Genomic DNA, 14,421 nt, shown 5'->3' with positions numbered 1-14,421 from the left:
GGAAAACACCCTTTTCTTTAAATTTCGTTTACCAGAAGAAGAAATACCCAGGGAGGGGAGTGAAAGTGTTAAAGAACAGTATTTTTTAAGGAGTAGAGATGGGCTGAAACGTTGGCTGTGCCACCAAACAAGGAAGCAGAGACTTGCATTTAGGTGCGAGCAGAGCTTGTTGAGAGCATGGAGCTCTTGCCTGGAAATGCTGTGTGGTAATATGTAACCTCTCAGGGTGGTCTAACCTTCTTTCACTGATCAAAGTGTAAACATTAATAATCTCAAATCAATTAAATGTTCAAGGAAAGGTGGGAGGGAAGGAAATCTGTAATTGAAGCTGAATGCCTGGAGAAAATTATAAATAACAATTAGCCATTTTTACAGTCTGCAGTTCCTTTTTTTCTGTAATATCACACTGGATGCCCAGATGAAGATGCTGATCTTTTGCCTTTGGAAATTAAATACTTGCATAAGTTGTATGTTACTTCTATATGCCACAAGGCCTCTGTGCCCCAGGAGAGAAACAAAATCAACAGCAGAAGTGCTGTAGCTGTAGTTATAAGAACTGTCAACGCCCACCAGCAGTAAGACCAAGAGCGTGGTAGCAAGTAAGATTATCAGTTTTCTTAAAACTGAACTTTGGAAATATCAATATATTTTTCCATAAACTTAGCGTGAAGGAGAGTGGTAATTACAACTCCTGCCACACCTGATGCAATGCCATTCAATGGTATTTTGCTGTTGTGCAAACTTGAAAACAAAGCTCATGTTTATATGAGAATGAAGCTGTTAAGTACTTGTAAAGATTAGCAATCCAAAGGTTAGTTGCACTTCTGAGTCTCAGGCATTAGTGATAGAAATTCCAGAAGATTTCAGCTATTCAAGGGTAGCAATATCAGCACAGTCTTACTAGCTGTTCTTTCTAGCACACAGTCTCTGTCACTGTCAGACCCTCTGGCAACTATATTTTCACTGGGGAAGTAAACTTAAGTAATCCCGAAGAAATGCACAGCTATAGTACATGCCACATGCCTATGGGAAATGTTACAGGTTAAATGTAACCTGTAACAGAAGGTTATATGTTAGCAGAAGCCTGTAGCCATAACTTGCCAAGGGTGCTGACTTAGGGCCATATGAGGTAACCTCTGGAAAAATGCCACATCAGTACAGCAAGTGCCATTACACCATTATTTCCATGTCTCTGGAAATTAAGAATAACTCAGGTTTTATTAGGATGAAACAATCTGATCCTCTTAATTCAAGATGTTTTTTTAAACATACAGTATCTGGGACAAACACATAGAGAGACTAAACTACGAACCTCTTTCTAGAAATACACTGTAAAACTGCTCACTGAATCTGGTGGCAGGATTCCAGGCACTGTGCAGCCAGCCTGAGCTGGAGAAGCAGCTGAGGTGAGGGAGAGGCTGTAGGGCGGCAGGCTGCCTCTTATCTCTTGGGAAGTACAGCCCCTCCCTCACCTCAGGTTTCCTGACTTAGTGTCTTACTCAGATCTCAAAACAGCAAGCATCAGCTCAGCAGACACACACGTGGTGGCAGTGCCCTGGGAAGAGCAGGCTTGCTTGTGATCTGGTTCTGTACTTTGGTTCAACAAGTTTCCTTTGAAAAACTTTGTCCTGGCAGGATCGAAGATTAGAAGTTTACCTTCATCTTTCCTAATTGCACTTAGCCATATACAGAGTATAGGCACCTTTGAAAACGGCAAAAACAAGCTTTTCTCATTTTAAACATCTCAGTTGATGTGAGGTGTTTTCCATCCCTATAAACCTGACCATTTTGTTTCTGTTGCCTGGAAATGAGGAGTTGGATGCAGTGTGCACTTGCAAATCTCTGCTGTGTTCAACATACAGAGATGTAAATTCCTGCTTTAGATGCTGCCTCCGAGGTTCCATTGGCAGCACCTGAAAGTGGCTGCATCTCACCCCAGCAGGGAGAGCTGCAGGATGGATGGGAAACACATGTTGCAGATGCAACGGTTTGCAGAGCCTTCAACACTTGAGCTCTCACCATATTTCACATTCTCCAGCTACAAAAGAACAAGAAATTGCATAGGACTGTGGCAACAAAACTTCAGCTGATTACCTTAAGTGTTTCTTTCGTATTCAAAAATGCAAGGCAACCCTTACCTCCCTTTAAAAGCAAAAGAGCACTATTATTTAAACTTTTTCTCTATTTTCTTCCCCCAAACCCAGGCATTTGCTGTCATATACCAACCAGCTCCTTCTCCAAAAGTACCACCAACTAGAAAGTGCTTATGCGTAATCATAGAATCATTACAGTTGGAAAAGACCTCTAAGATCATTGAGTCCAAACGTTTAACCCAGCACTCTCCTGTTCACCACTAAACCATATCCTCCATTGCCACATCCACACGTGGGGTTTTTTTCCCCCACTTCAGGGATGGTGATTCCCCTCCTTTGCTGGGCAGCCTGTTCCAGTGCCTAACAAACACCCTTTTAGTGAGAAAAAGCCACGTGGGACATGTTACCTCACCAGAACAGCATCAATCCTGCTGTCTTGAACCTTGAGATCTTACAGTTCCCAGTCCTGCGAACAGCTCTTCCAGCTGACTAGGAGCCTTTTATGTATATATATGTGTGTATATATATATATATATAAAAATATAAATATATATGCACATACACACTTTGTAAGATATTGCCTGTTTCTCAAGTATCCAGGTATTTTGAGACAGAACATCACCACACCTCCCCGATGGCAATATACTAGAAAGACAAGAGGTATGATGAAAGTTGCTAAAATCCCAGCCCCCAAACCAGCCAACAGGCAAGACATGGCCAGGCTGCAAGTGCTTTGAGACATTGTGGAGGGACAAGGCCACTGTCCAGTCTGTGCTGGAAACTGCACAGCAGACACAGCACAACTGAGAACATGTCAGCAGATCACCTGCAACAGGCTTCCATTACACCCCAACTAAATTCTTTAAATTGTGAAAAATTCCATCATCCACTTGACCACATTAAATCACTGTAACTAGTAGCAACTACTAAAGCAACTTTCAAAGCTTTTACTAAGATTTCATGAGCTAATTTTATGCTAGATTTCCAATAACTCAATGTTTGTGCTTTAAAAAAAAAATAACCAAACCAGAATGTAAGACCACTATTCAAGCTAACTCCTACCTGCCTAGCTGGCCTTAGAGAACAGCCAAATACATTGCTATGACTGGGCAAAAGCAGTACTTGTCATCTCGGTAAGTTTTTAAAATAAAAATGTGGAAGTTGCACAGGTTTGTTCTGCAATTTCACACTTGCCTCTTCTGCAACTTCACACTTGCCTCTGTAACCAACCTGTTAAAGAGCTTGATTTTTCTATGATCCTGTTTTTATATCAAAATAGCATTAAAAGAAGTGCATATAAAGTTTGGGGAGCTTCTACAATCAGAGTATGGCCAACTGATTTGGCTTTTTGGATTCTGAGCAAGAATTTTCAGCAGGATGACTGATGGCACCACAGTTACTGTACCTGGGACACACCTGTATGAATGTCCCATAAACAGCTAAAAGTTTAGGCTCTTCCATTTCTGCCCCATTTTTACATGACCTCAGCTAGAAATGCACTCCACATAGGAGTTGAAATTCACCATGGACAGAGTGTGTGTTCTCAGGCTGTGGGAAAGAAGAGGCTACAGGTTTTGGCTGACTGGTTCAAAAATAATAAAAAAAACTAAAAAACCAAAAAAACCCAAAACAACCCAAAAAATCCCACCACCAAACCAATGCAGTTCCTTCAGGCTAAGACATGAACATTTAGACCCAGAGCCTGGAATGGCAGCCTGTTTTCACCCCACTGTACATACCTGGCATTGCACTTCTACAGTCTTAGAGAAATGTGGCATTAAGGGGTTTTCTGGGTAGAGAAACCAAAGAGAAGGATTAGGGGCTGCTCTGTTTGTCATCTACAAATAGCGTGGTTAAATCTGTCATGCTTCAGCTTCGATAAAAGGCAGATTCATAACATTAGAAACCATGTCTTCTATTTTACAAGACTGCTACAGGGTAGATCTTAGTGGGTTATATAAGACATTAGGCTCAGAATCCAACTCATCACTGAAGAGCAGAGATAAGCATGTATTTCTGCAACCCACGCATTTTCAGCGCTCAACATTTTCCAAGTCTTTATAACACAGGCATTTGTCAGTGTCCAAAATAAATTTAATAAACTTTCCTCACCTTAAGCACATCATCACCAGGTAAACCTTTGTGGTGGGAATTACAGGAGCCATCAAAAACAATACTGAAAATAACACAAATGGAGACACTATGTTTTATTAATACTCTTCCAGATTACATGTCTATTTCTAAAAAGAAAAAAAACAGGAACACATCTAAACCTAAGAATTCCATTACTGTTCAATCCTGGGAATGGAACATTGTTAAGTTGGACCACTTTTATTACTTTATTACTTTCTGAATACATTAATATTTCAAAATTAAAAAGTCAAATCATACTAGCTCCAGCCAGATTGCATATTGAACACAGTAGGTTGTTAATCACCACACATCAATTTCCTGATAAAAATCCCTGATTAAGAAGTTTTCCCTCTAAAGTAAGTTTATAAAATTCTGTGTTGGTTGGCTCAGCCATTGAATGGTATAGGAACTGCTCCCAAGTTTCTTGTTGGTTAGATTATCCAGCCTCAGGCACACCGTGGAACCAGTATCTTTGGAGGTGGAAGCCTGCGGTTTTCTCCTCAACACCTTCCGAGCAACATGGAATAAGACAGTCTGCTTCGAGAGGCCTTAAGAATCAACTCTTGAGGAAACAGGAAAGGTGGTTGTGTGTAACAGAGGAAGAAAAGAGGAATTCTTAATACTTAGGAGAGTAGATCCTCAAACTCAGCTGAGCCAGGTCCAGCAAGCGAGAAAACCACTCAAATCCCATCACGGGAGCAGGCACCACAGCATAAACAAACCAGACACTAAGCAGATCTCCACTGCAGAAGCTGTCCGTTAATGCGTCAGTCCCATGAATCATCCGCTATAAAAAAATTCAGTGTCTCATCTTCAGCTCTTGTTTAACTAGACTTCTTTACATTATATACAAAAATGCACAAGGACAACTGCTTGATGCTTCCAATCCTTGTTCTTTTACAACAATGAAAAAATTTAAAAACCAGAGTCTGGACTTATAAATAGTGCAGAAAATGCAAATGCTAAGAAGACAATGCCTCCTATGATTGTCACTGAAAAGAAAACAGAAGCCAAGAAGAAATTAGATACCAAAAAGTAATTAACTTCTATGACATATTACAGATTTTTTTTTAAATAAATAAGGTTAATAAAATTAATAAGATTATTTTTCCAAATAACCTTCCAAATATCCAAGTAGGATACAATATTCTTATGCTGGAGCAAGCCATCACTTAAGAGACATAATTAGCATTTTTTGCACAGTTTAAGTAACTACACTGAAAGAAAGAGTATGAAGACCATTAACTGCTTCCAACGGCCACGATCTGCTAGAGGCTGGGACAGTATTCTAGGAAAGCACCACTGTGCATGTTCTCCTACTCTTCTCTAAACAAACTAACAGGTTAAAAAGATATTTGTTTTAACCTAAGGCTATTCCTGCAGCTAAAGATCCACATTGTGCTTGGAGCATATTAAACCATTGTTAGATTAGCATTTTGTCACCAATTTCCTTGGCAAACAAACACAACAGAATGCACATTTCACTTTTAGCAGTGAAGCTGGCTTTTTACCACCTGTGCAACTACAGAACAATTATTCTGAATGAACATTTATATGAAGCAGATTCACAGAATTATTCCTGGGAGCAAGAAATCTCACCACATCACAGGACTGACAGGGGAAGCAAACTGCAACCTAAGCTAAGGAAAAACAAACAACCCAATGTCACCGTACTGGTCCTGCCTGTTGCAGTTAGCAGGTACAATTAAAAAACATTTATGTCACACACAGAATAGCTTTTAAGGCTTGTATATGGCTGGTATAACTTGTAAGTATGCAGTTCTCTTCCTCATCTGAAGGTCTGGACTCAGAATTGCAACAGAATTTCTATTATCCACTGTCAAAAAATAAATACCAACTATTTAAAATAATGTATTTCCTTCCTCTGGTCTCCTACAAGCTAGCTAATAGTGAAGCAAAACAAGGTGGGATGGAAGGCAGGCCCAAAAAGCCAACCCAAAACCCACACCAGTTTTTATGGATTTTCCAAGAGTTTTGAGAAACTCTGTTCCCAAACATGTAGTTATTTACACCACAAACATTACCAGCATTAACACATTTCTTCAGTTGGAGTGAGTTTTCACTTACCAGTCCTAACAGAAATTTTTTGTGCTATCATTCTCCCTCCAATAACTGCTAAACCAGTGCATAGACAATGTCCCACTGTTCCTCCTACTGCCACACCATAGGGGTCCTGAGGGGAAAAAAACACCAAGGGGTAAATCAGCACTGTTGAAAACCTACGACAACCTCCTGCCATGGAGGAGCAATGCTTGGATTCCCTGGTTGCACATTGCCAAGCAAGGAGGATATTCTCAGGTGATTCCTCTGCTCTGTTATCCAGCACTGCCTTAAAGACCAGTAACTGTACATCAGCTAGTGAGGCAGACTTAAATCTAAACCTAAGATAGGAGCATATAGAATATTTCAACAAAGCAGCATCTTCAAGTCATTAAATACAGATCCAGAAATCACTGCTGTAGTTAAACAGTCAAGCAACCTCTAGAGGGAAGGTGGTAGCTGCTGAGAACCACAATATGCTTCAGCTTGAAGAACACCAACCTAATTATAAAGAAAGAGAAAAATAAATCCTTGAACTGCAAATGAAGGCTTTCAGCAGCTAAAACATTACAGGTCCTTTGCCAAGCTTCATACACTTGTGCTCCACACTCTGCCCCCTTCCATCCTCCAAAGTGCAAAGCATGAAAGATTTTAAGTCCAGGGGATAAAAGCTGTTTTCAAAGTTTAATGTCAACAACAGCTTTTTGCCTCTCTGCATAACAAGTGTGTTAACTTTGCCTCCCTGCATAACTCAATATGTGAACATCTGCACTACATAAAGAGGTTTCTCAGAACACCTTAGAAATCACACAGTTTAGGACATTGAACACCTCAGAAATAGAAACAATCTTCTAATGACCATGAAGGCAAGAAAGGAGCATAACTTTCTGCTATACAATGATGAATGAGGGAAAGTGGAGCTGAGTTCTCTGCTCGTCTCTAAGTGACACTTCTAGCTTCAAGAGGAAAAAAAAGCTACTGCCATAACCTGAGGAATGCATGGAATCTCAAACAGACAAACAGCAAACTGTCTAAGAAATTATATGGTTTGAAGAAAAGATAACACTGACTGCACAAAAGAACCAAAACCACAAGACAGTCAGAAGAGGTGGCAAGCACCAAGCAGACAGGTAAGAAACGAAAAAGAAGTGCAGGTCAAAAGGAGAGCTGTGCCAGCAGAACACACTTGCCTCTGGGTCAGGACCCAAAATTCCTGGAAATCCCTGTTTCCCTGCAGTCAGCAATTATCTATACAGCCCTCACTGGCAGAAGGTGGATTTCACCTGCCATTCCATTCCCTACAAGGTAACAAGTTACAATGGCTTCCCTCAGCATAGTGTCTCCAGGAGCAGGACTCAGACACAGCAGCTGAAGCAAACCCATTCTAGTAGGACAGAGTTTTCTTTTCAGTTTCCTTAAACAAATGAACAATTCTTATACAGTAAGCTATTAAGGTGTGAAATCTAGTTCTTAGAGACTGTTGCCAGGACTAGGTTCGTGAAGGCAGACTGAAGTCATTCCCTTCGTGTATGCACTAAACCAAATTATCACTTTTTGTCCCCTTCCAAATGAACCCTGTTTGTTTGATGTGACAGGATGGACACTCAATGAACACTTACATGGTATTTTGTTTTCTTTTCACTGCAGAACGTATGGGCACAGCTGACTTATCACTATCTGCTCAAATCTCCATATTAAGATAATTTATTTCCTCATAAGCATTTCTGTAATGCTCCTGCTATGTATCTTAGTACTTCACAGACAAGGACTTATCTGAATATATTATGAAACAAATGGGTATAAAACATTCCCACAGATAACATAGAAAAGATCCAGATCATAATCATTCACTGATTTTGAAAGCCAATATCAAGATATTGTCAATTCATTTTTTGCAGTATTTGTTTTGGTAGCACTCCTGTGAACACGTCATATTCTACAGGTACAACAGCCCACAGTCTTTAACTGCAATGCTCAGCACTTCACAAACCAGACCAAAGAGTCTGACAGACACTTCCTAAGGGGACATTTCCTAATTGGACACTCAGAAAATGCAAACCAGAAGTCAATGACCCCTTGTGAAAAGATGGGCTTAAGCAACTTGCCTGGCAAATTGGGCAGAGGTGTAGTGGTTCCCTTTTTCCAAGATAGCATATAACTGCCTGACATCCTCACCTGCTGTTAGCTCTAAACACCTTCCCTTCACTGTACCAGAGACAAGAGGTTCCTACAGGTTACAGTCTCCTTCATTACACAGCCCTGATTTATCCCTAGGGAGTGTCTGAAAGTGCACCTGAAAGAGGCATGAGTCCTAGGGAAAAAATGTAAATTATCTCAATGTATGAAAGGGCACAGGTAAGCTACTTATGTTTATTAAAAGTCTGTAAGCTTTCATTTTCTTCTGAATATAATACAGTTATATACACTCTAATCATCATGATGAGTAAAATTTAATTTACAGTATTACTGCACAGCAACTTGAGAGTTTATGTTCCTTCTATACACTGTACCATATTAATTCAGATTTTTAACAAGACGTATCTTTCGAGCAGCTTTAAGTTTGATGGAATGAAAGTATCTTTTTTTAAGTTACTGAGTGAAAACTATATGACCACAGAGCAAAGAAACATCTGTTCTGTAACATCTCTCAACACTGTAACAAAACCAATTGATTTCAGCTGCATGATATAAAGCAACTATTTTCTGAAATGCCTCTGCAGTCCCAATCATGTAACAATAGTTTTAATACTACACAGAGCTTCAGGGCATTTATTTTCAGGTCTTGGCACAGCTGTAACACCAAGTAAAGCAGGTGCAAATCTGGCACCTCCTGCAAGAGTATTTTGTCTTTCTCACCTCTGTATGGGTAACCCAAAGAGGGCAAAAAACAGCAGACATTCGGCAACACTCACCTCTCTGGCAGCCAAGACTATGGTTGTTAATTGGGAACGATCACCCCATTCTGCTAAAAATGTTAAAGTAAAAGCTTGAACAAAGATTGGAGAAATAAAATGTAGCCACTTCTTCTGAGGTATAGTGGTGCCTGGCCCTGATTCCACGTCTCCTGGCCCATTTAATAGTTTAGTTCTCTGAAGCTGCAGGAGACACAGGGGAAAAAAAAAAAAAAAGAAATAACCATAACACTAGAAACATCATCTAAACAACCCAAATGAAACACTTAACAGTAAAGCCAGACCTTTAGTTTCTAGAATGTTATTAGCCACTGACTGCTGCATTATCAATGTATTAGTTATATAAAGTAACCATTAAAAAAAAAAAGCTATTTATATGCACAGATGTGTGTGTAAATACACACACATATATATATAGTTGTAATCAACTCTGACCTCCTGGTTATTGTGCATCTTGGACTACTTGCAAATAAAGAGCCTGACCACAAAAAGAAATAAAAGTAGAGCCAAGAGTAAACTGTTGGTGTCCCCTCCACTAGTAATGCATTAAAAACACCCAAAACCCACCCACTCTATGTATATAAAGCTCCTTCTCTCCTAAGAAGCCAGGCTTGCCACAGAACTGGAATAACCTGCTGAAAGAGCCTCCAGAGGCCACTTCTGCCCGATTTACCACACATTTTCTGTGTCAGACTATCAAGACACAGTTGAACACTCCAAACATGACAGTGCTGTTCTGCAGCTTCACAGCTATTCCACCCGCTGTAATTTACAGAAAGTTTCTGACTTACTTCTTCATCTTTTTTTTTAATTTCTGCTTGAACTTCCTCCAGCTCTTCTTGACCCTCATCTGGACTCATTTTCAAGCCTTCTCGAAGCATTCGGATGCCAAAGATTGCAAACAGTGCCGTTGACACATAGTATGTGTACACCCGAGGAATAACTGTGGTGGCATAGCCAAACAAAACTGAAAAGAAAACAAATACATCGTTTAAAAAAATAAACATGTGGATCATAACTGTTTTTCCCACATCCAAAAAATGCTTGCTGGCAAAGTCTGCAATCCAAATATCCACTGATAAATAAATATTGTATCTTTTGTTAGTTTTGTATAATTTTCTAAATGTTTTTGCAAGGTAACAACAAACACTCTAGAAACTTTAACTGTTACTGGTCGTGCCAGAGACTGAAGTCCACTAACACAGAGACAATGCACACTAGCCAAAGTTGAGGTATTGCTATTCCCAAGAGCCACTCCAAACAACATTATCTTTCCCATCAAGCTCTATGGAAGTCCTGCCTTTCTCCAAGCATGCCATGAAACTACCATCTGTAACCACATAAGTTTAGTCACAGTGTATACCAGTTAATTCCATTTATGTGTTCAATAGCATCTCTTTCCAATCTTTTATCAAATAAAGTTAGAATTACCATTTTCTACAAGTTAAATCTACCAGGCAAATCTACAAATCACCCAGCTGGATAAATCCAGGCCTCTCTTCCTTTGCTAAGTGCAAATACCTGCACATTACTATTCCTGTTTCCCACACTCCCCACAGACCCGCAATGTGACCAACTTTGTTCTTTCTTTATTTCATTGACACTGATCCTACTTGCAGACCAAAAAGTGACCTCCATGGCATATCTCTTATGGGTATTGAAGGCGATCAACTTAAGACAAAACTAAGTTCTTAAGCAAGAAGAAACACGTATCCAGGATGAAGTATTTGCTTTTTCACAACATAACATCACTTAGCACGTTTTTGACAAAAAAAGGACTACATAAATGAGAAGAAATCAAAACTCAACTTATAACATTCATGGTTGCTTGGACCATGCAGTCACAACTGTTTCTGTTGCTTTAATCCACATGCAATTAGCTAAAAGGAAACTTACTACCATGTATGCTTTCTTGCACACACTTTCTTAGTTGAAAAACATACCCAGGAGTTACTATATGATCTGGAAATGAATCTGCACTGCCACTACCAAAAGTAAGAATATAAAAAAAAATTAATCAGGCTTCTTACTTGGACGCACAGCACATACATACACGAGTAGCAGTATTAGTTGCACAGCTAAATAAACCAGAAGGAGTTAAACCAAACTTTTTTTAAAGATTGAAAAAGTACTACCATAAAGCAATACAAGAAACTATACAAAAAACTGTCATTTTTTTAGCATTACTTACATATATAAGCACAAGCATAATGAAATAATCAGAACAATAAGACAGCTTATTTTGTCAAGCACACCTTGAAAAAATATCCCAAGTAGAGATTACTTGGAGCTAGTGAGTTCAAGCGAGCATATCTTCATGAAATCAAGGTGTGCAAACTCCCCAGGAGTTTCCAAACTCAGCTTGTACAAAACAAGGGCACTGGAGAGAGGGGAAAAGGAAGGGAGTGGGGGAGGGAGAAGTCAGGCTCCTTTCTGAAAAGAAAGAAATAGTTGGGAACCTTTACACTGGGGAATGGAACAAGAAAATAAAGCTTTTATGAAAAAAAGCATCAAGACAGATTTGAAGAAAAATTTAGTGTAGAAAAAGAGATAGCCATAATGGGCAGGAGAAATTACATACAGTGTAAATGGAAACTGCTCTAAGACTGCAATAATTGCAGCAGTGTACAAAGCAATAGCTACGCACACAAAAATCATTCACAGAAACAGTTGCCAAGCAGCCTGAAGCCAGTGAACTGGCTGTTTCCAGTGTGTATAAACCAACCAACAGTATTTCAAATGTTTCTGAAATGGGCATGGTTAGAAATGAGCACACAGACAAACTTTATGCTGCATCTGACATACCTGAAGGCTGCTCCATTTTACAATCACAGCTACGTAAGTGCCCACAGCTACAAGTTCCTCAAGTGTCACCTGATATCTCACTTCCCGCCCCCCCCATCTTCCATTTATGCAGCTTCCAGCACAAATTCAGACAGCTACACACACAGGAATACAAGTCAGACAAGGGAAATCTGTCATCATATAAAGAATCTTTTGCCTTAGGACGAAAAACAGAAGTCACTCCCACATTCCCTTTAGGCACACAAATTTAACAGGAGCTAAAAATAAAAAGGAAACTAGTGGCCCAAAGGAAGTGCTTAGGCTCTCGATCCCATTCCTCTTCCTTAAACTCATATTGAGGCCCAGGGCGTGCAGAGACCTCATTAGAGCCAAGAGCCTAAATAGTCCATCTGAGCCACGATCCCCAGGAAAAGCTTGACACTCTCTTCAAAATAGAAAAGTGAATACACATACTACCTGCATTCCAATTTCAATTATGATTTTTTAGTAAATATGTACCCAGCACATTTTAAGAGATAAAACAAAAGAGAAAAGAGTGCTAACCTGATAAGCATGTCATCAGTCCCAAGGCAAGCATAGCACCAGCCAGTACTGTCAGACGGTTGTACCGCATTGCCATGATGGCTGCAATGAAGAAGGTCTTGTCCCCCAGTTCTGACACAATGATGACAGATATAGCAGCCACAAATGCATGAATGAAGCCCAGATTAGTCTTGTCAGCTGACTCTTCACTGACAACGTGAACTGGAGCAACTGGTGAGGACCCTTTCTGTAAGGAGAAGGAGGAGGAGAAAAAAAAACCACCCAAATCCAGACACTAGTTAATTAAGCTTGAATAGTCAGTACGCAGAAGTACTGTGCCCTGTATTTCTCCTGTCATACCATACTGGGTAGAGTGACATTTTAAGTATATACACCTCTCATGCTCATTAATGATTGTTAACTAGTTCCTGGTTGCCACCTACCTCAAATTGCCAGTTAGGCACTTAGCAAGAGGATCAGATCACATTCTGATTATTAAAACATTACTTCACCATGCACGCTATTACCAGAACATGAGAACCACCATTATAAGAAAACATGAGGAAAGCTGCTTTAGCTCAGAGATGATTTTTAAGGTCCCTTCCAACCAACCTGCCCTGTGCAAGAACACCTTTCACTAGATCAGGTTGCTCAGAGGACCATCCAACCTGGCCTTAAGCACTTCCAGGGATGGGGCAGCCACAACTTCTCTGGGCAACTTTTTCCAGTGCCTCACCACCCACCCTTACGTGAAAGAATTTCTTTCTAATATCTAATTAGGTTTCCCCTCTTTCAGTTTGTACTCAAGCCAAATTTTGTGCAAGTTTTCATCAACTTTTTCTGCAGTTGCTCTATGTTTGTTGAAAACTAACTTGAAGACTTTCCAGTGGTGAAACCAGACCAGCACACTCTGGTTGTTCCCACTCACTCACCAAAGTGTTTACTTGTACACGAAGTAAGATATCTATGATCACAAGCGAGGCCCAAGATCTGTAAGCTGATGTTCACATCCCTGACCAGGAATGGCTGAAAAAGCATGTTCCAGCACATCTACCAGCAGAGACAGACTGCAACGTGTTTTGACATGGCGGCTTCCCAGCATTCCACTTTCAGCAGTGCTCCAAGTTTTTCGATGTTGATATTTAGAAGCTCCCATACTCTGTGCGACACACTGACTTCCCAGAGCTCCTACAGCTTTTGCAGGGCTGTAACTTTTTAGTTTGGGTATGTGCCACCTGCCGTGCTCGACGTGCTACGCCAAACCGTATGTCAAGTAATTTTTCCATCCCCCTGTGTGATCAGCCGGCACCAGAATCCCCTCACCGAGAACACTGTTAAACAAGTTTTAACGCAAAGGAACTGATACTAAATGTTGAAGGGGGAAAACTGGCAGATTTGGAGTAGCAACAAAACCTGCTTTCAGCTGCTTCTATAGGGGAAAGAGAACACCGACCCCTTTTCCATGTCGGACCTAGATGTCCCTCTTTTAGCAGAAAAGGGGAAGGATGCGGTGGCCCTGCAGCCCTCCCTTTTCCTGCCGAAAGCGGGGGATTTCGGAGCCCGATGGCCTCCGGACGGCGCGGGGCCCCGCCAACCGAGCGCTGCCGCGGGGGGTGCGCGGGCCCCGCCGCCCCGCGCGGGGCTCAGCCCGGGGGGCACAGCGCGGCCCGTCCCCGCCTCACCTCAGCCCGCGGTTCCGCTCCCTTCGCCGCCGGCAGTGGCGGCGGCGGCGGCTCCTTCCTGCCGGGCTCTTCCTCGGGAGTGGCGCCGAGCGGCGCCGGGGCCGCGAGCAGCAGCGCGGCCGCCAGCAGCATTGCGGCGGCCCGCGGGAGCGGCGGCGGGGACCCCATGTCGGCCGAGCGCGGTGCGGGGGGGGCGCGGCGATGCCCCGGTTA

The 14,421-nt window shown here is 41.3% G+C and overlaps 1 protein-coding gene across 1 annotated transcript; it reads right to left on the bottom strand.

The window, feature by feature from the left end:
• Positions 1-4,276: 4,276 nt before the first annotated feature.
• On the bottom strand, positions 4,277-14,407 carry TMEM165 (transmembrane protein 165). Its single transcript, XM_027636381.1, has 6 exons — positions 14,209-14,407; positions 12,548-12,773; positions 9,991-10,166; positions 9,200-9,382; positions 6,315-6,420; positions 4,277-5,218 (listed from the first exon to the last, which is right to left on the bottom strand). Exons 1-6 carry the CDS (start codon positions 14,374-14,376, stop codon positions 5,142-5,144), a joined length of 936 nt encoding a protein of 311 aa, XP_027492182.1. The 5' UTR covers positions 14,377-14,407; the 3' UTR covers positions 4,277-5,141.
• Between the last annotated feature and the right edge of the window lie 14 nt (positions 14,408-14,421).

Source organism: Corapipo altera, unplaced genomic scaffold (genome assembly GCF_003945725.1).
Source record: "Corapipo altera isolate COAL_440 unplaced genomic scaffold, ASM394572v1 22b, whole genome shotgun sequence".
Lineage (NCBI taxonomy): Eukaryota > Metazoa > Chordata > Aves > Passeriformes > Pipridae > Corapipo > Corapipo altera.
This window is presented reverse-complemented; position numbering and strand designations above follow the sequence as displayed.